Here is a 27,355-nt window from a genome sequence, read left to right as displayed (position 1 = left end):
TGCAATAAGCCTATAATAAGGAAGCACTTTAGATAAGATGTTTATTTAATTAAATTACTTCCAAAACTTTAAATTTTACAAAGTTACTGAATAAAATTAGGAGTCATGATTTGTCGACCCTTTGAAAACCAAAAAGATGGTTTTGCCGTTCTATACCTAAGGTTATTGAATCCTCAAAGTCACTTATGTAATGCATAAACAATGTCTTAGTATTTACATAATTATGTATTTAGTATGAGCAGCACAAGGCTGGATATCTTATTTGTATTCTTCGTGGAGGATTTAGACTCTATTGGGACATACTTACGAATAAATTGAGTTTATTAATATCGTTGTATTACACATTTTATGTCACTAAAGATCTCCATAGTTGTTATTACTAAGCAATCTGCACTATAAATTACTAAGTATAACTGCTGAAACATTGTTAAAGAAATAATATAAAAAATAATCAAAGTACAGAGATTAATGATGCATCAAATAATTCACCTGTAGGTTGTGCCTATTTTTCAGAAATAAAGTTTTTCAATGTCCCATCTGCTTTGGAAAATGTTCTAGCTACGATGACGTCTGAAATCTTGTTCTAAAACCTTCGCATTAAAGTTGGGAATTGCTTGCATTTTTCTTATGACGTTTGTAGGACGTATTAGCAGTAGCCGGCGGCATTGCAGTGGAACAATGAGATCTAATTGCAGATGTGTATAATCTCTGACGTCATTGTGAGGCAAATGCCTCGTAAGACCGTGAATTTTTATACTCGTACTTTTAATAGCTGCTCTTTTGTTTTTCAGTAGAGATAAACTTGCGTTGAGAAAAATCGTAGAGATCTTCAGTGCGGTTTAAGTTTTAAGAGTTGTAGTGCTTCTAGAGGTAGCCCTTCTTATTATTAATAACAGACTTACAAATCGTAAACTTTCTATAAGTACACGATTATATTGTACACTATATTGTATTGTGTTATTGTCACTACCTACTGTTAAAATAATTAGAGAAGCTGGATTTGTATGAATACGAGTTACGTTGGTGGAACTAAAAAATAAAAATTTAAGTATGTTGAAAAATAATACATTTTATTAAAATAACTTAGGCCTATTCTATATCACGGAACTAGGTATTCTCTCATAAACTACGTAAGTACTATTATCACATTACATTTCAAGGAATGTAATTGTACAAAATAATTTTAATACTTTTATTATTACAGTTAGTCCACATGCGTCAAAAGATTTTAAATTATGTACATTCTAATAAATAATCACAATGATTTAAATCATTATGATATTTATAAATTGAAATAAATATATTATATTGATACACTATAAGAATATACGGATGCTATCTTTAAGCTGCCAATATTAATTGGGAAATTACCATTTAGACGACTATTTATTAAACTAAAAAATCTTATAATATCAAAATTAATTTATTGTACTGGGAAATTACAGATATTATATTACAAATGCCTCGTTTGTTAAAATCTTGTACATAACTGATAAATTGATACCATTAATTTTATATCTTATACCTAAGTAGGTACTCTTCTCACAAATTCCTTACTACCTATTAAATTCTCTTTTTTACAAACAAATGGCACTTAAAATATATTTATTTATTTGGCCAAATTTCACCAATAGATAGACACTTTCCCCTTAGATTGAGCTTGGATTAACTGTTTACTAAGTTTAGAAAATAAATCAATTTGATAGAGTCTATAACTGTTTTATACAGCTTTAGTTACAGAGCGATATAATCACTTATGTCATCGTGTCTTTTTTAATGTTGGTGAATTTGACCCTAAAACGTAAACCTATAGGCACATTATAAACATTTCACATTATTATGACATCTTATTGAAATGCCACTTTACAAAATGTAATGCTTAATTCGATTAAATTCTCTAAATTAAATATACAAGTAATAAATTACATACAAAAGCAATTATCTGAGTAAAGTTTAAACAGTGTACAATTTTGGTAACAAAATAGCTACGTGTAATTTAAATTTAAGGACATTTAGGTCGTTGGGTTTGCATGCACTCTACTTAGTGCTTACATGCATGTAAATAGGTAGTACAGTCAGCGTCAAATAGCTCGTGACACACAAAGTGGCCAAAAATTTGACAACACAACCATTCCAATTGTAACAAAGACGTGTTGCGAACTTTTTTGGCTACTTTGGGTGTTACGAACTATTTGTCGCTGACTGAATAGACACACACAATATTATTTAGTTTGTAAAAAAAATATTGTTTTCGTATGTCTATTTGCTGTCAAATGTGGGTCATTACCCAAAGTACATACTTAACAATGCATCGAAGGGCTATTAAAAACACACACTCGACATTGGCAAAACCAGTGTGCTTCAAATAGCACGCACCATTGAAGCCATTAGACAGAATAATAATAATAAAAAACTGATAAGTACACAGTCAATTGTTTTTTTAATGCTTTATAGTTCCAACTTGTTCTAGTCGAATCACAAACAATTGCATTATTTAAATTTCTATCTTAATTCAAATATCGAACGTCTATTCACAACCAAAAAGTCCTCACAGTTTTGAACCTTCGATCATTTGTTTTTCTTTTTTGTTTTTTTCTTTGTCAAGGTCCACGGTTTTTAGCGGGCCGTGTTTCCAGCCAGCAGGGTACCCGTACTGTCGGACGTCGTCCCACCATTGCTGCTTGCCGTCCGCCCAGAAGATGTAAACTACGTTTGTGCCTACGAGCACGGCGAAGCAGACCCAAAATGCCACCCTCCATTGAACTAGAGTTGACTGAAAAAGAATAATAATTCTGAGCTATCTGCATAGTTCATAAAAAATCGATGGAATCTACCAAAATCGATATGCACCGATCGATCAATAGCAGCATTTCCACGAAAAGTTTCTCTTGAGATCTTATTTAGTAAGCCGAATTACGCTAATAAAGGACAGTTCATGGAAATTAAACGGCTTTGGAGCGTCTCAATGTCTAATTTAAAAGATGCGTCCAATTTTCTGTATCGAGGAACTCACAAAATGGCTTTCGATATTCATCATCATCATCATCATTTCAGCCACAGGACGTCCACTGCTGAACATAGGCCTCCCCCAATGACTTCCACATCGCACGGTTGGTAGCGGCCTGCATCCAGCGCCTTCCTGCTACCTTTATCAGGTCGTCGGTCCACCTTGTGGGTGGACGTCCCACGCTGCGTTTCCCGGTACGTGGCCTCCATTCCAGAACCTTGCTGCCTGAACCTTCGATATTCAATTAAGACCAATTCTGTTTTTGACAAGATTTCTGAGGCCACAATTGGCCATCGCTGAAGTTAGTACGAAGTACGAACTAATATCAAAGACCGAAGTTTCAATATCGGCGAAGTTAACGACACCATTGTTTGGAGTTTTGACATTGAGCTAAAAGCGTTTATCAATAAGGGTCTGTTATTGTTCGGATAACTTCGAGATCCTTCCAGAATTAAAATTTTCCCGATTTGTTTGAAAGCCGAATATAGAAAGGGAATGGTGCTGAAAAATGGGATCGTTACAAACTCATTAGGGTGTTTTCGTGGAGTTTGCTTATCGAAGAGAACGATATTTCTGTTTGATGTTTGAATTTCAAATAGCGGGGCATCAGTTTCGTCTTAGGGCTGTTTAAGAAAAACGGTTTAATATTTATTAAACTAATGTTCATTAGAACAAATAATTTATACTTTCGTGAGTCTGCTGTACAACTTAGGCTGGGTTACTTTAACTTTGACAAACGTCAAAAATCTGTCTAACTCCATATAAAAGCACCGGTTATCTTTATAGTTACGATCAAAGTTAGGTTTGTGGTTAGGTGGTGCTACTCAGCCTTAGTGCATTAGCAAAAACAAAACAAAATGTCGCTTACGACATCTTATTCTTACATAAAATTTTAATTTAATAGAGAGCTACTGAAGTTACTTGTCCTGGTAAAAATAGCTTAACATTATATTAGTAGATAATAAGATAGTTAGCTAAAAAGTAAAGATCCTGACATGTAACGTAAAGCAACAGCAACGTTAAACTTTTGGTGCAACAATGCTATGATACTTACATCAGGCGTTAACAATCCTATGAGGTATGGAGTGATGATTCCAGATATCGTGGAAGTTCCGTTGATCATGGCCGTCAGGGATCCAGCATAATTTGGAGCTAGATCTAAAGCATTGACCTAGAACAAAAAAAAATTGAAGTTGTTCGTTATTCATTCTCTGACATAAAACAAAAGAATATCAAATGGAATGGAACGCTTTTTAAATTAAAGTATTTCATTCGTAAAGTCTGTATAAAGAAATCAAAATTTTAAATGGATTTCTGCAAAAATAATGCTATCCAATAGCAATGGAATCGAATTATCAGAACAATTAAAATAAGTAATATTATTATGATTCATTAACTTTAATTAAGTTTCACTCAATGAAGTGCTTGCTAAAATGAAAATTAAGTTGGTAGAATATTGGAGGATAGAGGCTCCCATTAAATTTTTTACAGTATTTTTTTCTTTACCAACAGGTAGATACAAAAAATTTTGTCGCAGTGCCACAACTGGGTAAATAACAGGGTGGTATGTAAAATAAGTACGTAGTAGTAGTGTATACTAATGGAAATTATATATTCATAAAGCGGTGTATCCATACATGTTTAACGAATGTTGCTTTGAATTTTACGGAACAACTTTTATGTTCATTTTTTTAGACGAAAAAGTTGCGTAATAAAGCTTTATGGATATGGAATCGATTCATTGATTCAGAAATAATTTGGCAACGTGTTAAATTAGATATGAAAATGTTTTTCCTTTACGAGTGTTTCATAAACCTTTGTAACGAGGATTCACGGACGATAAAATGATTTCCACTTCATTGATCCTGATACTGGCATGATGGAGTACCTACCTACTTATTGAGCCTATTAAATAAGATGTTTTTATTTGAATTTGTTTAATAAATTGATGCAAACGATCAGCCTTATTCGTTTACTTGATGGCCAATGTTTTATGGACTATAGATGTGATGCATATCTAGTATAGTATCTGTGATAGTGAAGTGATGCAAGAGGTTCCATGTGGCGCAAATAGAACTGTCACAGGTTGAATATGTATGTACGATTGAAGCACATCTTAAATCTCGCTGTTTTGACGTGACAAAAATACCCGTACCGCTCCACTATCGACTCAGCTATGCACTAACCTACCTGTATTATGGATTTACTTTGCGAGGTGTCTCTTTCAAGGTGTCAAACCACTATTATGTGATAAATGAGTAACAACTTTTCTATTTTAACCCCATTTAAGTTTGACGGAGACGTAGCGTGAGCAGGCCTCCTACTAGGTGGACCGACGATCTTGTAAAGGTCGCGGGAGGAGCCTGAATGCAGACAGTTCAGGACCATTTATTGTGGAAAACCTTGGGGAGGCCTTTGTCCAGCAGTGGACGTCATTTGGATGAAACGAACGAACAGACAAAGTTTTGCGGATTTGTTGTATATTGTTTCATGTACATAATAAGTTAGTTTTAAATCTTACCTTCATTCCACTATAGAAGCCTCCCATGAGCGCCATAGAGGCTATGAAGTAGGCAACAGCCGCGAACCGGTCGCAGCCCGCGTAAGATGCCAATATGATACAAATCGCGGGGCCCGTCGCAGCTGGAACCGATAATATAGTATTACAACTTTCGTACAGCCAGCCGAAAAATTTCATTAATCACACGTCAATATAATCCTACTGTAATGTTCGGGGATTATAGGGAAATTCTACATCATTCAAACTTGGGCTTTATTCAGACAGATGCGTGGCGTTCAATAAATAAAATTAATACATTTTGAAGTAGGTACGCGCGTCATCGAGCCTGCAAATAATTGCACACGATCAATCTAAAGTCTAACGGTTCAAAATAGACGTGTCAATCTGCACTAAGTTTTACTGTAGTTTGAAAAGTGCAATTTTGGTTCTGTTACCAATTGATGTAAAAAATCGATTTATAGTAGTCAATTAATTTTATGGAATCATAAAAATAGAGCACAATTACTGATCAGTGATTTTAGGACATATATTATTTTCTTAATGTAATAATAATATCTAAAAGTGTATTATTCTTACTAAGTTTTAAGGTAAATGAAAACTTTGGTAATATTCAGTTTTAGTAAAAAAAATCGCGACTAAAAACGGGCATCAAAGTATTCAATACTTAGTAGGTATTGCATCCGGATATTAACTCTTTTCTTGCTGATCTTACAAACTTGAAAGGGGTCGCTGCCAAACCCGCTGGCCAGTCATGTTCCCAAGCACATTTATTATTTTGTTCCTAATGAAACGACGTGCGGTGCGTGATTCATGGGGAATTCCCCGACTTACGAGAGGGGTCCGATTCTGAGTCCTGACTGATTTGGTGGCGTCGAATTACATCCATCAACATTTGTTTAGGGACAATAAGGGCTCTCTAGACCAATTAATGGATACTTTAGCTGACGACATTATAGGACGTACATAGACTGACTTATTTGGAACCTGCTTTGGGCTGATAATTACAATTCGATACTGGACATAGATGTAATCACCTCATAATAATGCCAACTAATAGGGCATTTATTAGAAAGTTAAGAATTCTAAAAATCTGAAGAAACGCCCATTTCAAGACTTTTCTTGCTGAAAGTGCTAGTTTTTCGTTTCTTTCGCCTTGACCATTCACGGACTTTATTACTTGTTTTTCATTAGCTTCGAACTCTTTCAAGTTCTTGAAGTCAATGAAAAAACTTTTGCTTGCTGACAGAATTATTTTATTCGCCATTTTAGCCACTATCCAAATAGTAGCAATATTTTTAACCGACTTCATAAAAAGAGAAGTTATATGACTCTGTAAGTGTTCCAACCAACTTTAAAAATGTAGGATAATTTTCTCAAATGCGTCATTTTGTCAAAATCAACAAAATTTCTTTACCTATAGTGGTGTGTATGATCCTCCCAGTCTTGATGCTATGCCAGCCTCTCTTGACGAAGACGTCGCACACCCATCCGAAGATGAACGAGCTAACCCACATGGCCAGGTAGGGCATTGCAGTCAAGGTACCAGTAGCAGCGATGTTGAACTTCAGGACATCTGTCATGTACTTGGGGAGATCGGTCACCATCGTGTAGTAGCCCCAGTCGTGGCCCACCTGGAGAAGAAAAAACCTTTAGTGACTTTTTACAAATTACTAACGCACGTATTCACAAACGATACTTGCTTTGAAGCAGCACATCGAAAGCACAGCGTTGAATAGAGCTCTGTGATTGGTTCGTGTATCTCCCTGTGCTTCCATGCGCACTGTGAGACCTTATAGTAATGTTTGTGAATACGGGCGTAATAGTCTTGCAAACCCCTCGTGGTAAGCCAATATGCTTGTGTTACTAGTGGGTTCACCACAATAGTCCAGCTGGGTGGGGTTAGTAGAACCCACGTTTCTCGGAACTCGATTGTTGAGGCCAGACCGGCACCGCACCGCAAAAAAGTAAAAAAAATAGTTTGATGTAACTTCAACATAATATCTTAATGAGCCCTTACATTAATATGTCTCTATGCAAGTTGTTTGAGTTTAACGGAGCAAAAATAAAATACCTTCCTATGTGGAGTTCTAAATGAGCACACTTTACTAAAGGAGATAAGGACGTAAATCAATTTCAGATTGTATCTGATTGATTCAAGAAGATTTATCTTGTTCCAAAAAAGGGAGACAAAAATTTAGGGCATCATTTGTTGAAGACTCGTCTGAGTCGATTATTGCCAAAGTAAATCCAGAGGGCAATTACGTAAATGCGATTGCGAATGCTTCAGCAAAGTATCACAATTTCTTCGCTTAAAATTGCAGCGTTTATTACCGCTTTTATGGTCGTGTACTCTTTACATAATACACTGAACAGCAGTATGGTAATCATCTTCGCTTATTTCGAAAGGTAATTCAGAAGAAGCTATAATTTGATTTTGTAATGGAGTTATAATAGATTAAATGTCAATATAATCGATTTAAATTACCATCTTAAAACCTACCTGAATCTTATGATGACACTTCGGCGGTGGTTTTTTGTTGTCAAGAATATTTACACCAGATAATAATTTGTATTTAACTATGTATATCGATGGTTATCAAAGAGCTTTAAATACATTAATAAGGACAATATGAAAGTCTTATTCCATTGGAGGATTCCAGTAAATAACTTGCCTCCTGGACGGTTCCTGGTGAAAATTTGGTTGTTTTACTCTATTATGTACTCACAGCAGCAAACAATAGGGCCCAAACTGGAACGGACCTCACGATGGCCTTCCACGGCACTGGATCTCTGATGTTTTTGTTCTCAGCGCTGGTCACGGTTTCATTCAGATACTTGAGTTCTTCATCGGAAATGTATGGGTGAGTGTTCGGTGTGCTGTAGCATAAGATGCTCTGAAAAAATATGTTGAAAGTATATCAGGTTATAGGTATAAGAAGTAGATACAACATGGAAGCATGACAATATAATTATTATGGGCTTCCTGCTGAAAATCAGTGTCGGGACATCCTATAAGGTGTCCCAACTAAAACTGAGCGGGCGCCCTATTAACATACATTCGTCTCTTTCTTTTAAATCTGTTGTATTGTTTTTTTTTGGTAATGTGTGTTAATAAAGTTATTTATTATTATTAATACTTACGAAATACGACTTTTATCAAAATTCGTATTAAGACAGCATAGTTTGTAAAGTATGTAGATACCGATTATTATCATCTGCATTGTTAATAAAAATATCTAAAGGCGCTTCTTTAGCACTCACGACACTACTTATATGCAAGGTTTAGTTTTACGCTTTTTGACTTCATTGAGTCTATTTCTGATTAAACACGATTGAAAAATCATCTCAGTATCCGCCAATGAGTTACGCCAAGTTATGATGAAAAAAAAAACTTAACCCTCCTTCTGGCACAATCGGGTAAAATGAACCTTCAACCTGATTAATGATATTAATATCATTCAAGCAGTAGTAAAAGCTCACCCAGAAAATGAACCACAAGATGCCGAAACAGCCGAAGAAGTAGAACACGTTCGCCCAGTCCCCATCACCGGCCATCAGGAACCCAGACATGAAGGAGCCGAAGATGTTGCCTATCTGGGCTCCTCCGAAGACCAGGGCTCCTTGACGAGACCTTTCGTGGGGAGGCACCCAGCGCGCCAGGACTATCATCAGGGCTGGCATGGTTGGACCCTGAAATTATATACATTAATTACTAAGAACAACGTTAAAAAACATAACCCTCCTTCTGGCGCAGTTGGGTAAAAAAACATAGCCTTCTTTCTGGTTATAATTTAAATCAAATATTGCATACTTTTAGCAAAATGACCCATCTTAATTCTGATTAAATTTTAATTGCCTATCTATCTTTAATGCCAATAAAACTGTCACATTCTTCATGGATGTGATATAGTTGCACAGTCTTTCATTATAGAGTGTCTTTTCATTTATCTTTTCTTTTAAAGCATGAGCCAAACAAAACTCAAGGTAATTTAATTCAATATCAGAAATAGTAATAGTTTGATGTATTTGAGCAAGTATAGTACTTTTTGTATTGGTAAACTTTTCTCATAAACAACTAAGCCAATTTGTTTTCGTGACTCTTATCCCGAACAGGCCACTCCTTATAGCAGTTAGTATTATTAGTTCAATGTTTACTTTGACCATTAGATTTTCTTCATGTTGAAATGCTCTCAAGAGACCGATAGTTCTAAATGAGTTTTTTTTAAACACATCTGTACATAACTTATTGCTTTAGGTACATTATACAATCGTAATTGGAAATTAACTAAAAATTTTTCCACCTCAGCAAAATTTTTAACTCTACATGATTGTATGTACAACTTAAGCGTATTTTTATCCTAAACTTCGTAACTTTTTGAGTTATAACACTAACTAATCTGAGGTGCGACATGTTGTCACGAACATAGTTACATTTCCACGTATTGATTAACAAAACCGACCCACATTTTTGTTTGACGAGTACCTATTGGCTATAGAAATAAACATTACCTTAGTCACTTCAAATATTTAACATGAATAAATCTTACCTCGCCCATACCCTGCAGAACTCTCAGTATGAATAGCCACGTAGCGCCCCCGGCTTTCACCACAATAGGCGTCAGCAGGGTAAATATCGCCGTACTCAGGAGTCCGATGCCTAACGTCCATTTACCGCCATATCTCTCGGCTAAGTACCCCCCAGGGACATGTGTGATGGCGTACCCGTAATAGAACCCACTTAAGATGAGCCCTTGCGTCGACTCCGACCAATCGAATATCGCGTACTGGAAGAGAAAGGTTTATTGAATCAGGGATTTATTTATAGATTTATGTATAGATATATTAGAAGGGATTTTCAACGGGTTTTATTCGATCTTGCAGAAGAAGGATGACTCTACATTGTCGGCTCTGTAATTCTAAGTTTTGTAAAAGCTTTCGTTATAGCCTAGTTTTCTGAACCTCATTTATCTCCCTAAAACTCTATTCTCTTAAAAATTATTATGTCAGTTGGTTACTAACTGTGTACTACTTTTACAACTTTATGTAAGCTTGCGTAAAACTAGTGTAAAGATGAGAATGACGTGCTAGGTCAATTTGAATAAAATTAAATATCCATGAATAATAAACACTTCGCCAATTTCACGATGTTCAACCTTAACTTTGCAGTAAAATTTAAAATTATTGTCATGTTTATTTATAGCTGAAGTTTTAACAGTTGTAATACATAACGTAACTACTTTACGCAATGAATAATCGTAATTGCTATTAATCTTATAGTTTTCAATCATCTAAGAGAGATGTCCTAAACAAAAAGAGAAAATGGAATTGCAAACACATCGAATATTGAAATGAAAAAGGTACATTTGAACCGAGTATAAATCGAACGCGCAGATTTCATTTTATTATCCATATTAATGTAGTTAGTAAAACAATCTATGTAGAATACAATGAATAGGTATTGCAAAATTAGTGTGTTGCATTGTGAATTCTTGTAGTGAAAAACGTCTGTTTTTTTAATACAGCGAATCGAATTCAAACACGTAATACGATACTGTTTGGTGAATTTTCATGACTGATACCGTTACCAATCTCATTTTGCTTTGAGGTTAATGTTTTCACAAAAAGTCTCGAAAACTAATTCACTAAGATTGCGTTATTAGCAAATATACTTTATGTGCTTGAAATAAAACTAATAACACAAGTATGTAAAGTAAAGTTAAAGCATACAGAATTCTAGCTAGAATAAGTGTTATACCTATTTTCTTTAGTTTTATTTAAAGTAAGTATAATTTTAGGCAAAAAACAGAACCTTTAAAGTTCACTTAATTTCTTCACATTCTAAATGAAAATTTAAAATAATAAATCTAATAAAAATTGTGGAAAAAAAAACAATTGACAATCAACAAAGAAGAAATTCTCGCCGGCCAGGTCCGCGTGCAAAGAGTTTGTAGTAGGTTAAAATTTTATTTTCCAACTAGCGGCCGCCCGCGACTTCGTGCGCGTGGATCTCGTTTTACCCCCCCTTCATCTATCTTACGCGGTTCAGATTTTTTCATACAAATGTTTTTTCCCGCTAACTCCCGTTCCCGTGAGATTTTTGCAATATCCTGTTGTAACTAAGCTTTAAGTTTACTAAGGTACCTGCATGCCAAATTTCAAGAGTCTATCTTACGCGGTTTAGATTTTTTCATACAAATGTTTTTTCCCGCTAACTCCCGTTCCCGTGGGAATTTTGCAATATCCTGTTGCAACTAAGCTTTAAGTTTACTAAGGTACCTGCATGCCAAATTTCAAGAGTATATCTTACGCGGTTTAGATTTTTTCATACAAATGTTTTTTCCCACTAACTCCCGTTCCCATGGGAATTTTGCAATATCCTGTTGTAACTAAGCTTTAAGTTTACTAAGGTACCTGCATGCCAAATTTCAAGCGTCTAACTTAAGCGGTTTAGATTTTTCGTACAAAAGGATTTTCCCGCTAATTCCCGTTCCCGTGGGAATTCCTAAGTATCCTATAACCTGCCCAGGAGTATGAAGAATAATTGTACCAAGTTTCGTGAAAATCCGTCAAGTGGTTTTTGTTTCTATAAGGAACATACAGACAGACAGACAGACAGACAGACAGACAGACAGACAAAAATTTTACTGATTGCATTTTTGGCATCAGTATTGATCACTAATCACCCCCTGATAGTTATTTTGAAAATATATTTCATGTACAGAATTGACCTCTCTACAGATTTATTATAAGTATAGATTTAGAACATTTTTTTTTTATTTTATTTTTTTTATTTAGAACATAGGAATTAAAAATATACTCACAGGTTTCAAACTGACAGTTCCATTGGTGATGAGCTCGCTATCGTCTGGACAAGCGTTTGGGTCGAAGTGTGCTTCTTCTGACTTCGTATTGTTGACCATCTGGGTCACGGCCAAGTTGAGGCACACCCGCATGGTGTAGGCGTTGCAGACAGCCAGTAGCCCCATGATGCCCAGGACATACCGCTGGGGAATTAAGAACACTGTGCGGAGAAAACGATTTGGTACATTAATCAAAAGATAAGGAGACATACGAGTAAGAGCCGCATGGGCTATCTTTTTTTTTTGACGTTTTTAACTGTCAAAGCTTTGTCTAGATTGAATTTTAATCTTATTTTATATTAATTCTATCATAATATAAAGAGTGACGAGAAGGCTATAGACTTGACAGTACGGAAAATCTAGGTCCTGTCAGTTGAAATTGAACATGAAGTATGTTGCTGGTTTTAGGAAGTGGATAAATTATCATAAGAGTTGCAAAAGTCTTAATAATAATAATTAATAACCCCTATTACCTAATTGTTCCATAAAACATAGTTTGATAAAATAAATCTTATTTATAATCATGATCACATTAATTTTAGTCCAGTCAATGAATGCCTTAACGACGGTGTAGAGAAATCCGTGGAACACAATTTCTAACCTTTATTAAATGTGCATCAAGTGAATTCCATCCGTATATTAAAAATGCATTAAAATACGGTTTCCTATACATATCATTTTGCGAGCTCGCAAAAAGTAGCCGAAGAAAAACATACGAGGCATCTTTGGGCCAAGATAAGGCGGATGCGGGATGCGGGTTCTAACAAGGCCAAGTGGAGATATCGGATCTTAAGGCTGCGTTTTCACCAGAGAGTGTGAAGATGCGTAAGGATTTTATTAAAAAAAAATTTTTTGCTTGTAAAGAACTAGTAAAATCACTTCATTTACTCGCTTTGGTCTTTTTGTACCTCTACAGCGTCAAATACACTGGTCATCATAAAAATCGACCCACCCGCGACTAGCACTTTCAAACGTATGTATCCCCACTTCCCACCAATATTACTATACTATATTACCATTTAAAAGCCTAGTCCTAACCTTCATTTCATTAAAGGAAAGGTTTTTACCCCAAAAATGTGTCTGTAGAAGAATCCAGAGTCACTTCTTCAAAAAATAGGTAATTACGCTTGAGCCAACATTTATGGCTATAAAACTGTTAAGTTGGGATTAATCGCTATCCATCTGTTAAAGAGGACACGTGAGATCATTATTTGGTTTTATAACCATAAAAATTGGTCTAATTGATCCCAGAGGTGAGCCCAAAGTGAGGTCTTTTTTCAAGTTTTTCAAGTCACATCTATTGTATATTTTATGTTAATCGTTTATTAGGAAATGAAATGTGTTTTTCTTTAAGGATATTTATTGGGCTTTTAAATAACACCAATATTGTTGGGGCACCATGATTGTGTCAGTAGAAACGAGTTTTCCTGTAAAACGTAGGTGGGCCGATTTTTGTGATGACCAGTATAGTTCGTGACACCCAAAGTAGCCAAAAACATCGCAACACATCTTTGTTAAAATTGGAATAAGGTTGTGTTGTTAAGTTTTTGTCTTAATTGGGTGTCACGAACTATTTGACGCTAACTGTACATACAAAACAAAAGAGGAATGAGTGCTAGAAATGAGGGCGAGGGCTTTGTTACACATTTTTACATCTGGTGTAAACACCCACACTATTTCACAGCTTCGTTACACATCTTCATACCACTCATCTTCTTAGCACATCTCTAGTGGAAACGCAGCCTTAAGCTCTAGTCTCGAAAATTGTAGCCTCAAGCACCACTTATTATTTTATGCTCTGGTTTTGCCCCAATTTTGTATTCAGTGTTACACTTTAGGGATTTTCGCACCTAATCTTGGTTAATGTGAAAATGCGGGCCGAAAGTACAATTGGGTTCCGTGACTTATTTTTATGCTTTTTACTGTGCCAGCCAAGGGTCTATTTTTGGGGATTTAAGATTATTTTTGGAGTAAATTGGGTAAAGTTGGATTAATAAAGATTGGATATTCGGATAATATTCGGATACCTACTTTATCTGGCTAGTAAAATAATATTCGTATTTCAAAACTCTTATAATTAAATCATGTTGTATTTGAAGGATTTCATAGAGATCTGAGAATCTTATTATTAACTGAACAAATATCATAAAGTTATTACACCAAAATCCGAGAGTTACCATCTGATATACATTACTTACTCGACAAGTTAACACAGATTAATATAATATTTACTATGTTGTCATCATATTTTTTAACAGATCGTGATGAGCTTCTTTACACCGCTTCATTTTCTTCCAATGTGTATTTATAACATACATTTACATAGTTATTGGAATGCTAAGGGGGCGTCCATAAATTACGTGAGACAATTTTGGCCATTTTTCAACCCCCCCGCCCCCCTTGGTGAGATTTGGTGAGATTTTGCCTGACCCCCTCCCCCACCCCCCTAATCTCACGTGATATTTAATAAAATGCCTATTTTGCAATGTCTATGCTTCGAGTCTATTAGATTTATATGAAATAATAGCTTCCCGTCGTTTAGTACCTAAGACAAGCAATTGCTTCAACCTAGGACCAGTTTTTTGATTCATAGTTAAAATAACTAATTGTTAAATTTTGCTACTAATGGTTAAATATTAATAAAATGTAAACTAATAGTTAAAAAATGTACTAAAAGTCAAGTTAAACATTGTTATAAAAACATTTTTTTCTGTTATTTAACCACTTGTCATTTGACATCTGTCGAATTTGACTATTGGTTACTTTAACTACGAATACATAATATTTTCATACGTATGTAGTGTCATTTTTTAGGGTTCCGTAGTCCTGACAAGGAACCCTTATAGCTTCGATATGTCTGTCTGTCTGTCCGAAGTTTCGCTTGGAAACTATTGGCACTGGGGAGCTGTAATTATGTGAAGGTATGTATATTAATCACGCCAACAAAACGGTAAAATAAAATTTTGAAAAAAAAATCTAGGGTAGCTCCCCTGCATGTAAAGTGAGGATGAATTTTTTTAAGGAAAACTATAACGGTTAAGATACATTACTTAGTTTAAGAGCAATAGTCATTTGACTGATGTATTATACTAAAAATTCCTTAGATTCTAGTAAAATTCCAGTAAAAATTCCTTAGAAGAAAATATGAAAAGTGACTTTAGATGAAGTAATTGCTTGCTTCTGAAATATATTGTGGTAACGACAGACAACTACGGAACCCTACACTGCGCGTGGCACGACACGCACTTGGCCAATTTTTTACGCAATAGCGATGCCGATGATGTTTTTTTTTAATTTCAAATTTTATTAATTTCGACATTTATTCTGCATCTTTATTGTTCACAAATGCAGATGGAGGCATTTTTAGTTTAATTTGATTAGACGGTTTAGAATAAATTGTCATTATCATCATAAAAAAAACTTTTTTTTTTACTTCAATAACCCAGTTTTCTGGCAATTTTACTCTATTTCTTGCGGGAAAAATTACGTGATATTTTCCGAGACCCCCCCTCTCCCCCACGTGAGATTTAGTGAGGTTTTCGTTGACCCCCTCCCCCCCCTAAAAGTCTCACGTAATTTATGGACGCCCCCTAATTGTTGAGGAAATAATAACCGTGGAAGTTCCTAGAAATGAGCTGTAAGATATATTTCTGACAAGTGTGAATAATTAATAACTATTATTGCTAAGGATTATAACATTAAAAGACTACTTACCTACTGTACTGTACTTATTCAATGAATCCAATTTTGAAAAGCATGCGCGCTTAGAACATGATTATTTTTAAAATGATACGTTAGTTATTATAGACCAGTGTTTTTCAACCTGTGGGTCGCGACCCCCTGGAGGGTCGCGAAGCCTCTATAGGGGGGTCGCGAGAGGTTGCGAGAGGTCTTAAAAACTACCTCAGTAAAAAAAAATCTTATCAAGACAGATTTATCCGAAATATAATTATGCAAATGTTGTATGGATTGAAGTATTCGGTCCCTACAAACATTTTTGTAACATTATAAAACGCATGAAAAAAAAGCGAACGGTCGGGGGGTCGCCAAAATTTTTTTCATGCCAGGGGGGTCGTGTCATGAAAAAGGTTGAAAAACACTGTTATAGACAAATGTATTGTAATGGAAGCCAAAGGCAAAGGTTGCAATGCTAACGTTCATTTTATTTATGTTTATAATATTATTTATTTCCAAAACAACTCTCTTTTTTATCCGACCGAATCTTCAGGCTTCAGGTCTCTGTAAAGGCCGCGAAAAGCAATATGTTTCTTTGATTTACTTCATTATTTTTTAAATTTTGTTTGCCAATTCCAATTCAATTGTACCTACTTTTGAAACAAACTCGTGTAAAACAATATTATAGATGGTATTCACTAAATATATTTTGATACGTCAATAAATAAAAATAGAAAGCAGATTTTGTTATTTATTTACACTGTAGAGGCTTCAGTGGCTATTATTCTATGCCTTTGATGTTTTAAGTATACATTTCAGAGGAAACTCTTCAAAAAACACAATAATATCATAAAAGGGCTTTCAAGAACGAACATAATATAATAAACGGATAAACATTGAGATTTTTACAAAAGAAAAACTATAGCGAATGGATTATAGAGCCAACGCAAGTGATGATAAATGTTACTGAAAAAAATAGGTACCTAACCCGTAATAAAAAGTTTTTTTTCATTGCTTTTAATTTAGTTAATTGTAATACTTAAAAACAGTTCAGTACAGTTCTTAAAACGCGGCTGAATATTATAATAACTGTAAACTGTTATATACCCTATATACCTACGATTTAGCTGCTTTTATAACTCTTCAATTAGTATAAGTGTTTTGGCAAATAATTTCATTCATAATTTCCTATAACTGTACAAAATCTTATCGCCGTGGTATCAACTATTCATTACAAATTAAATAATAAATATCACTTACTTTTTGATATGATCCGCCGCCATCTTGGTAACATTTTCAGTCTTCAGTCACTCGGGTACCTGAAACGAGAAGTAAAACAATGTGAATGATAACAGGATTAAATATATCTATTGTTTATCGCTCTGAGAGCAAGATCAACACCGCTAAAGATAAGCCGAAGGCAACATGAAAAAACACTTAATTAATTCTATTCCAGTATTGTAGTGTATTTTAAATCATTAGCTGTGAACTTAAATTTATTTCAACCATTAAGTATTAAAATTGTAAGTATCTCATTTGGATCCGTTTTAAAACGATAATGTTTCTGCTATCATTCGGTTAACATTAATTAATGTGGTCTAATTGTAACTTAATTTCTTAATTATCTCTCATAAGGAAGAACTGACTTGACAAGACTTATACATTAAAACAGGGTGTATCAAGCCGACACTAGCCCATGTTAACATAAAATATGCATAGAAATAGTATAGTGAAGTGATACCCCATTTACCTAACACCGTATAAAGAGTTGCCAGTTTATTGTGGAATGCCAGTGAACTCTGGCCTAAATCAGTAAAAAATTCAGACACATTTTGTAAAATGTGCTTTGCAGAATTTCAGATAATGTTTGTTTTGTAAACAGATCTATTAAAAGGTCGTTAGTTTCGTTGATGTGTAAATATTTTTCAGTACATATTGCGTTTAGTAATTGTAATAACATAAGTATTAAGTTATCTGAAACGTGCAATTAAAATGAAAAATATTTACTGCCCGATTAACTTAAACAATACAAAAAGACTGACCTCCTCATCTCTTTATCTTCTTTCTTTGACTGATCTTTCTAAATATGTCTTTTTTTCAGTTATTTCATTTTATAGGATCAAGATTTTATTGGCCTCAAGGATTAACCTTTAACTGGTGACAAGCGGTCTCACAGGCCGGGCGGCGTCAGTGAAACATCTTTTCACCCCCTTCCCCGTACTTCCTATGTTTCACCGCTTCAGTAGCTTCGAGTTTAGTTATGTCTACGCCGTAGATAAGGATATTTGCAACATTCAGCTCCAAATCGGCAAGTTACATCGATGTAAAGTTCAGCAGCGGTCTCTCAGACCGCATGTCACCAGTTACGTGACATTTTTTTCATACAGTTTTTTCGTATTTTTACAGTTTTTACTTGCAATTGATACATAAATAACTCCAAAAAAGAAGCGTAGGATCATTAGTTGGGAATATAGTGCCATACTTTATGAAACGACTTGAAAATTCGCTAGTTGAAAAATATCTGGAAAAGGAAGACTCAATTGGATCGGAAGCCGAATATGTTCCTGAAAACATCGTTCTGGAGCAAAGTGACCATGATTCGGAAGCCGAAGAAAGTGTTTTTGAAGATGAAGGACCAATTGACGAGAATCAGTCAGAAAGTGAAAATGACGGTCCACCTTTATGCCATACAATAAATGCCCTGATAGCCAATAAAAAATACAAAAGTTTCACCACTGCCAGTTTCCTAAAATGATAGGTTACCTACGTGTGAAAGATTTTTTTAAATTGATTATTATTTGAACTATAATAAAAAATACCAATTTTGCTATAATTTGTTGATTTAAATTTCTTTGTTTGCTATTATCGATCTCATCTCTAGTTTCTTGATTTTTATTACTACATATAATTTAACAGCAAGTTCTGCATTAAAATGATATTTAGAGTTTATTATTTTATTTTAATTTAATTCTTCTATGTGCTAATAATCTGTTTTTAAAGATTGTGGTATGCTACCTTACCTAGTTTCTATGCTACAGTCTTGATGCGGTAACGGCCTCTCAGACCGCACGTCACCAGTTACGTTACACAAAAACCATGTCACCAGTTAAAGGTTAACTACTTAAAACTTTATTATTCTGCGGCAAAGAAGCGGTAGATAATATCATCCACTCTTGAATATAAATCATGTCAAGTAGACACTAAAGACAATTATGAAGTGTGTAATATAATGCGAAATAATGCTTCATCGGCGTTTATACAAATTATTTATGCATTATAGGGAATACGTATTATTATTAGACCTGGTTAAAATTTCTCTGAGGTGTTGTGTATCAAAACGGAATCCATTCATTTATTTATGGTAACGTTTACTAGCGATAGTTTTTTTTAAATGTGTATTAAAAACCAATTTTGTTCTGATACGTCACGCACGATACTACAAATTTCGGCTTTTTTCTTTAAAAAATCCCGAACACAAAACCTACATAATTAAATTCAAAACTAGTTGAATTAAGTCATTTTAAACTGTAAAAGTAGCTTAGTTTTCATAAGATGTGTAAAGATACGAGTATAACGTCTTTCACAAATAAGTTTCTAGACGGCCATAACTTTTTATTGTTCTTTGTCTTCCTGATGCATATTATTTTCAGTACAATCGTAATACTTAAGGTACCAGAGTTTTATTGCTTGAAAATGAATCTGTTGACACAGACGTCTATACTGTGTCGATTGGTTTGTAAATAGTTAGTTACTCAGACTATCCAGAAGTAAAGGTGAGCTTGTGTGTGGTCTCTAGAACTACTGAATCAATTTTTGAACAATATTATCACCACATTCACCACTAAAGCTACAATATTCCTAAGTATATAATATTAATATTTCTGTTTTCTGAAGGCACAATGTAGCCAGGTGGACCGACGACCTCATAAAGGAGGAAGGCGCTGGATGCAGGCCGCCATCAACCGGCCATTGTGGAAATCATTGGGGGAAACCTATGTTCAGCAGTGGACGTCCTATGGCTGAAATGATGATGATGATGAACGTTGCCAGACGCCACTTTATATGAAGTCCAAATTATTGTCAGAGCACGTGTTGCGCGTCATTTAAGTATGTACTTATTAGCTAGTGAACATATGAATTGCATTGCGGATATTTTGAACCGGTCCCGAAGGCCACACGGTCGGGGCAAGACACTGAGTTCCTGTGTAGAAGTATAGATCTCACGAATGCCTAGGACTACATGACTTACAAAAGCTAGCTAGCTAGCTAGTGAGGTTTTAATTGTGTTTTAACAATCACAGAAGGAATAGTGATTGGAAAAAAATATCTGCAATAGAAGGCTCAAATTGATCAATTTATCTCCTTAAAAGTTTGGAACTAGTTCGTTCGTTCGTTCGTTTCAGCCGAAAGATGTCCACTTCTCAACAAAGGCCTCCCCCACGATGGCTCCTACGTATACTGGCGTAAGTGAAAAAAGTAAATTTTACAGGAGAGCCATTTTAGTGGCCAGAACCATATTTTTGGGTCATATCTTCTGACCTACTAAAACGAATTTAATGAAATTTCACATTTAGCCTTAACATGTAATGCTTTTGCTACTGCTGTTATCAATTTTTATATTTTTCTTATATATTTTGAGATTTTACGCATTGCCCTTTTACGTCGGCATATTTCTATAATTTCATGTATATTGTTCAACGTAAAGAGACTTAAATGACAACGTAAATATAATATTTTAAGCGATTACTCTCTTTATTTATGCATGTAATTATTTTAATTGTTATCATGTGCTATATCAATAATAAATCAGTTAGAAAAAGTCGTTTAATGTACCGTTTTACGTTTTAACGCAAATACGCCCATATACTGTGCTCGAGATTTAGTTAGGTCTTTTAACATAATGTATCATATTTTTAAAAAATATAAATAACTTGAAAAAATCGAATTGCCTAAGGCGGGAATTGAACCCACGATGCCTTAGGCAGTTCGATTTTTTCAAGTTATTTATAATTTTCAAATTAGTTTGAGATGCGACTCTAAACGCTAAAAATTAAATAACTATACAGGGTGGAAACGATAAGTGATCTCATTCGATTATTTCTAAACTATACAAGATATCGAAAAACTGGTTACTGATCTTGAAGGTGCTTCACAAGCTCTATCCAACGGTACCAATATTAGGTTACAGAATTAACTGGATCCATCCGAAAATGTAATGTTTTCAGCCTCCATACTAAATGTATGCCAGCCAAACAATAACAAAAGTATGAATTTTTTTTATTAAATAATAAACACTTAAAATGAACTCGTAAATTGCATTCTTATTTAAAATTATTCTTGGAAAACATTGGTTTTAGACTTTACTTGCTATAATATTAACAAGACATGAGTGCCATTCCTGTGGCTGTATTAAATGTATGGAAGCTGGAAACATTGAATTTTCGAATGGATCCAGTTTATTTTGTAACCAATTATTAGTACCGTTGGATAGAGCTCGTGGACCACTTTCAGGATCAGTAACCAGTTTTTGAATATCTTATGTAGTTTTTAATATTATGTGGTTTTACTAAATGTATGGAAGCTGGAAACATTGAATTTTCGGATAGATCCAGTTTATTCTGTAACCTATTATTGACACCGTTTGAAAGAGCTTGTGAAGCACTTTCAGAATCAGTAATCAGTTTTTCGATATCTTGTATAGTTTAGAAATAATCGAGTGAGATCACTTAACGTTTCCACCCTGTATAATGTGTCATAATTTATAAATAAAACAATTTGCTAAATATTTTCATGGCTTTATTTAAGACTAGCGGCCGCCCGCGACTTCATACGCGTGGATCCCGTTTTACCCCCTTCATCTATCTTACGCGGTTTAGATTTTTTCATACAAATGTTTTTTCCCGCTAACTCCCGTTCCCGTTGGAATTTCACAATATCCTGTTGTAACTAAGCTTTAAGTTTACTAAGGGACCTGCATGTCAAATTTCAAGCGTCTAACTTAAGCGGTTTAGAATTTTCATACAAAAGGATTTTCCCGGTAATTCCTGTTCCCGTGGGAATTTTGCAATATCCTGTTGTAACTAAGCTTTAAGTTTACTAAGGTACCTGCATGCCAAATTTTAAGCGTCTAACTTACGCGGTTTAGATTTTTTCATACAAATGTTTTTTCTCGCTAATTCCCGTTCCCGTAGGAATTTTGCAATATCCTGTTATAACTAAGCTTTAAGTTTACTAAGGTACCTGCTTGCCAAATTTCAAGCGTCTAACTTAAGCGGTTTAGATTTTTCATACAAAAGGATTTTCCCGCTAATGCCCGTTCCCGTGGGAATTCCTAAGTATCCTATAACCTGCCCAGGAGTATGAAGAATAATTGTACCAAGTTTCGTTAAAATCCGTCGAGTAGTTTTTGTTTCTATAAGGAACATACAGACAGACAGACAGACAGACAGACAGAAAAAAATTTTACTGATTGCATTTTTGGCATCAGTATCGATCACTAATCACCCCCTGATAGTTATTTTGAAAATATATTTCATGTACAGAATTGACCTTTCTACAGATTTATTATAAGTATAGATTTGGATTATAAAAAATATATGTTTATGTAAGCAACTACTCGTATAGATTGACGAATCGTATGATTGGGCTTTATACGTGGCGTAGTTTTGCATATGCGCCTAAAATTTTATTTTGTAACTAATGGAAAAAAATTTTTTTTTCTTACTGATGTTATAGATTAGAGCAAAGTGAAATCATTTCTTAAATAATTGGAAAAAGGCGTAAGCGGCAGTTTCGCCCTTATACGTAGGAGCCATCGCCCCAAGGACTTCCACAAAGACCGGTCCTGCGCCGCTCGCATCCAGGCGCCTACCGCGACCTTATCCAGATCGTCGGTCTACCTAGTGGGAGGCCTGCCGACGCTACTACTTGGAACTAGTATTTTTATGCACTTCCCTATTCATTTACATTTTATAGGTACTTTAGGTAGTATACTTGTGAGTCTGAAGTATCTTAATTTCGGCAGATTACAAAATATGTTGCTATAGAAATGATCTCCAGGTGCTACTTATCTAATCTTGAACTTTCCGTATCGGATACTCTCTCTTATTAATCACAAATCGTGTTACTAGACAACGTCATTTTATTGAATGTTTATCAAAATTGAAGTCATATAGGCATGCTAGTAATGTTACCCCTTGTGGCCTACTAGGTACCACGCTCTCTTGAAAAATACATTCTGTATTTTGTATAGATTTGTAGAAAATACACCTGTATCGGTGATAGGATAGAAACTCAATACACGAAAATATCTAAAGGTTGCTTCGACACCCTATCGTATCCATTTATCTGTATAATGCTCTATGTCTACTGGAGCAGTTGAATCAAAGTTACTTTTCTACGTATTCAGTGTAAATAATATTAAGCTTGGGGGAGGCCTTTGTCCAGCAGTGGACGTCTTTCGGCTGAAACGAACGAACGAACGAATATTAAGCTAAGCTAACGACAAATAGGTAATGCATGGTAAAGTGCGATCTATATACCAAATTGTGAAAGAAGATGATTAATTTCTACAAATAATAATAACTATTTTTGTTTCGGTTTTATAGCTTTTTGTGATACATTTTTATCATACTCGCGTCGCGTGTCTATGTAACTTAAAAAACAAATGACATACGAATACAATACTCTTGCGTTGATTTTTTTCTAGGTCTATATTTTCATCTATATCTGAGCCACCTTTCCAGTGGACGTTATAAGCCTAATTTATTTATTATAGCTTTCGCTACATTTTGCGTGAGACCAATGTCGACCAGTAGGACTAGGATGCACGCCGCGATAAGCTTTTATCGCGCCAATTTTATCGATTTTGTCGCGCGCGCGTCCTAGCCCGGCTGTGGGACGTTATAGGACCAGCTATATTTTAGCATAGCTCTCGCTACCACCCAGTAGATAGGGTTCCTACCACAAGCACACAGCTCATCAGTATTCAGCACGTTGAGCAACGATACACAACTTTAATCCAATCGATGTGAGGTCGACTGCTTGTAAAGGTTACTACCACTTTCGGTTACGCTGATACTAGGCTTTGGTTTATAAGGTGATATCCCACTAACTAGAATTTCTGATGAATTAAAGGGTGTGTAAGGTTTGAATGCATGTTTACCTATACCTTGCGTGTACCACGCCTGAGATAAATTGAAGAAAAATAAAACTATTTAATACGACTCTTTACTTTACTACTCTACTCTACATCATTTCTAAAACAAATAAAGGTATTTAGTCATAGTAGAGCCACAAAGTTTACGTATGATTTCATTCTGACATCAATATACGCGATAGTAGGTACACTCAACACTGCTATTTTGTTGCAATTACATTAGATGTCACAGAGTTAAGCTTGACGTACCATTGCCGGTACAGTCAGCATCAAATAATTCGTGACACCACAACAAAAAGTTGACAACACAACCTTATTCCAATTGCAAACAAAGACTTTTTTGGATACTGTGGGTGATCACTATTTGACGCTCTGACTGTACAACCAACAAAACCGCGGCCCGAATTGTTTGCAAACTGCCTAATTACTTTCTGCTTTGAAACATGTAATTTGGTTCCGAATAATACTACCCATATCTCGTAGCTAAATTATCATACAATTCATTAATGATTTTGGTTTTATTGCATGATTGTTAACTTTACTCTAGACTATTGGTTCCCAAACTCATTTGAGACGCGTCCCCTTTCGACCATACAAAAAATTCCGCGCCCCCTCCTCCAGTCAAGATTATTTATTGGTCGTATCGAGCAGTCTGGAATGCATTCTCTCAGCGGTTGCAGGTTTCTTACAGATGGCCCGCGCCCCCCCTTTAAACTACTTTAAAGGTCTTTGCGCCCCCCCTCTCTTTGGGAACCAATGCTCTAGACTTTGGCTTGATAGTTCGTGTACGGTGCTTAATAAAGAAAGATGCTCAATAAATTTTAGAAGATTGAGATTTGATCGGTTTAATTTCTATATTTAGACCAATAACAAGACAGAATCAGTCACTGAGTTTGAGTCTAGTTTCTTAACTTTAGAGCTCAACTTAGTTTTAGGCTTTCATAACTGTAATATGGACCACCAAGTTTAAATTACTTAATTCAATTCTGCTGAAGCTAATGAAACTGAAATTAAAATAGTAAGACACGGGTATTAACGCGACGCTTAGTAATTGAAATGGAACGCGAAAGTTTAAAATCTTATAATGAAACTCATGCATATTTACTCAAAATTTTGGATATTTTTATTTTATGTGTGACACCGAAACTTCGTGACACCGAAAGTGGCCAAAAAGTTGACAAAGGTGGTAAGTTACCTACTTTCAAGTACCTACATTGCATTCTGTTATGTACCTACATACCTATGTAGATAAAGCTCTACACCATTTACGAGTATATTAATTTAAGCACGTTCATTTTAGGATGTAAATATTGACATTCAACAATTTGGTATACATCGATCATGTATGCAGCGCTACCATCTCAGTGTCACAACACAGAGTGCAATAACCCACTGTCTCAACAATTTGCATTCATAATGCCGCCTCCGATCCAATGTGACATTGACGACAAACTCGCGCGCAAAATGCGCAAACTTTTTTAACTGTCAACGCTTTTTAGCAATAATGACGTCATTGAAATACGGAAACAAAGTGAATTAATTTTGTCGAATAAACATCCGGGTCATCCATTGACGGAACTGAAAAATAAATATTTTGTGCTTAATGACTAAAAATATTCAGTTACCTATTAAATTCTCGCAACATGGAAACTCTACATCTGTTTTAGCCAACACAAAACCAATTAGAAATATGATTTTCTTTTTTAATTAACCGTCATAGCATTTCATCATTGAATTTTGAAGCTTTGCTTTTTTATTTATGCATTCCAAGTGCCTATTGGCAGAATAGAGTGTCTCATCTCATCCCAGATTGACACAGCCATTCTGACAAAACAATCATCGTCAGGTCATTGTCTCCACTGCACGAGGACGTCTAATTTACCACAGGCCTTGACGAATTAACATGCTGGTTGCTGCAGGTGGATGTTATTACGTTTAAATGCTACAACATTATATGTAACATGAAAAGGTGTTTAAGAAAAGTATATTGCAATCTCGATCTAGCGAGATCTACATGAAATAAGTGGATCAATCTCGCCTCGGGCGAATGGGGATTGGCTGGTAACATTTCCACTGCATAAGGGTATTTGACATTACGCGTGCACGATACCTACATAGCGTGAACGTAATATCATTTGGTCTCTTAGGTATGCCATCCTATAAATAAGTGGGTCGGCACATTCGAATTGGCAGACTTTGTTGGCCTTTAACCTGAACTTATAATATTCTATTCTGCGTACTTACTGCCGATTAATGCCAAGACTCTTTGGTGTAAAGTAATGGCATCCCGCGAGACCCCCTCGTACACTGTCCTCTTATACAAGTGTTGCACGTATGAACAAAGGCACAATCAAGATAAGCACTATGGTATCTTAGGTAAGTATATCATTGTAATAAAAGTTATTTTATATTTGGGTTTTAAAAATACTCAGTGCAAGACACACGTCATTATGTAAAAAAGCCTTCCTTCAAATGATGCACACTCACTCCAATGTTATTTATATCACAACATTCATTACATTGGGGTTGTTGAGGCTCATAATAATTCTACCAAAACAAAAAGTCCAAATAAAATGAAACACCTATCCACACACAGAGTCCCTGTGCTAATAAATTGCGGATAGTCAATTATTGTTATTGCGTTTTGTTTTTCCGAGTCTCAATGTCAATCGGAAAAGTTTCCCATCCCCATAAAAAGTAAATCAAATCAATTGACCATCATATCAGTAGTTCTCCAAAAATACTTCTTCCTGGAGGTATCTCCAGAATTTTCGCCTCTATCTCGATTTGATGCGTCATTAAGACCCCTATTCACGCGCCAGAACGCAATTAGTAAGGTTTGTGCGGAATCGGAACCAAATAAAAATACCTGCGGTGTGTGGATTGAATGCTAATGACACAAAAATGAGACTGGATCATTTTCCTTGTATCTCTCTATTATCCGTACTTCCTTACTATCTAATATTATTGTTGCATTAGTAACCCTCTGTCTGTTTTGTTTTTGTGCGTACAATCTTTGTCTAGGAGAGCTTCTTGCCAAAAATAAGTAAAACTGGTTAAAGTAACAAATGGTAGTAAATAAACAGAGGTTTTTCATCGGTACATGCATTTCTATTAGGTTCTAAAAACTTTAT

The 27,355-nt window shown here is 35.1% G+C and overlaps 1 protein-coding gene across 1 annotated transcript in view; it reads right to left on the bottom strand.

Moving 5' to 3' along the window:
• Positions 1 to 1,049: 1,049 nt before the first annotated feature.
• LOC135074485 (putative inorganic phosphate cotransporter) overlaps positions 1,050 to 27,355 on the bottom strand; it is a 40,123-nt gene continuing 13,817 nt past the window's right edge. Inside the window, exons 2-10 of the mRNA XM_063968787.1 lie at positions 17,324 to 17,382; positions 12,350 to 12,549; positions 10,076 to 10,312; positions 9,009 to 9,218; positions 8,255 to 8,422; positions 6,943 to 7,159; positions 5,529 to 5,650; positions 4,062 to 4,178; positions 1,050 to 2,773 (exon numbers count right to left, since the gene is read on the bottom strand). Of these exons, the coding sequence (XP_063824857.1) occupies positions 2,549 to 2,773; positions 4,062 to 4,178; positions 5,529 to 5,650; positions 6,943 to 7,159; positions 8,255 to 8,422; positions 9,009 to 9,218; positions 10,076 to 10,312; positions 12,350 to 12,549; positions 17,324 to 17,357 (1,530 nt within the window). The 5' untranslated portion in view covers positions 17,358 to 17,382 and the 3' untranslated portion in view covers positions 1,050 to 2,548. The remainder of the gene's footprint in view (positions 2,774 to 4,061; positions 4,179 to 5,528; positions 5,651 to 6,942; positions 7,160 to 8,254; positions 8,423 to 9,008; positions 9,219 to 10,075; positions 10,313 to 12,349; positions 12,550 to 17,323; positions 17,383 to 27,355) is intronic.

Source organism: Ostrinia nubilalis, chromosome 9 (assembly GCF_963855985.1).
Source record: "Ostrinia nubilalis chromosome 9, ilOstNubi1.1, whole genome shotgun sequence".
In the NCBI taxonomy this organism is placed as follows: domain Eukaryota; kingdom Metazoa; phylum Arthropoda; class Insecta; order Lepidoptera; family Crambidae; genus Ostrinia; species Ostrinia nubilalis.
Note: the sequence above shows the minus strand (reverse complement) of the source record. Positions and strands in the feature narration are given on the sequence as shown.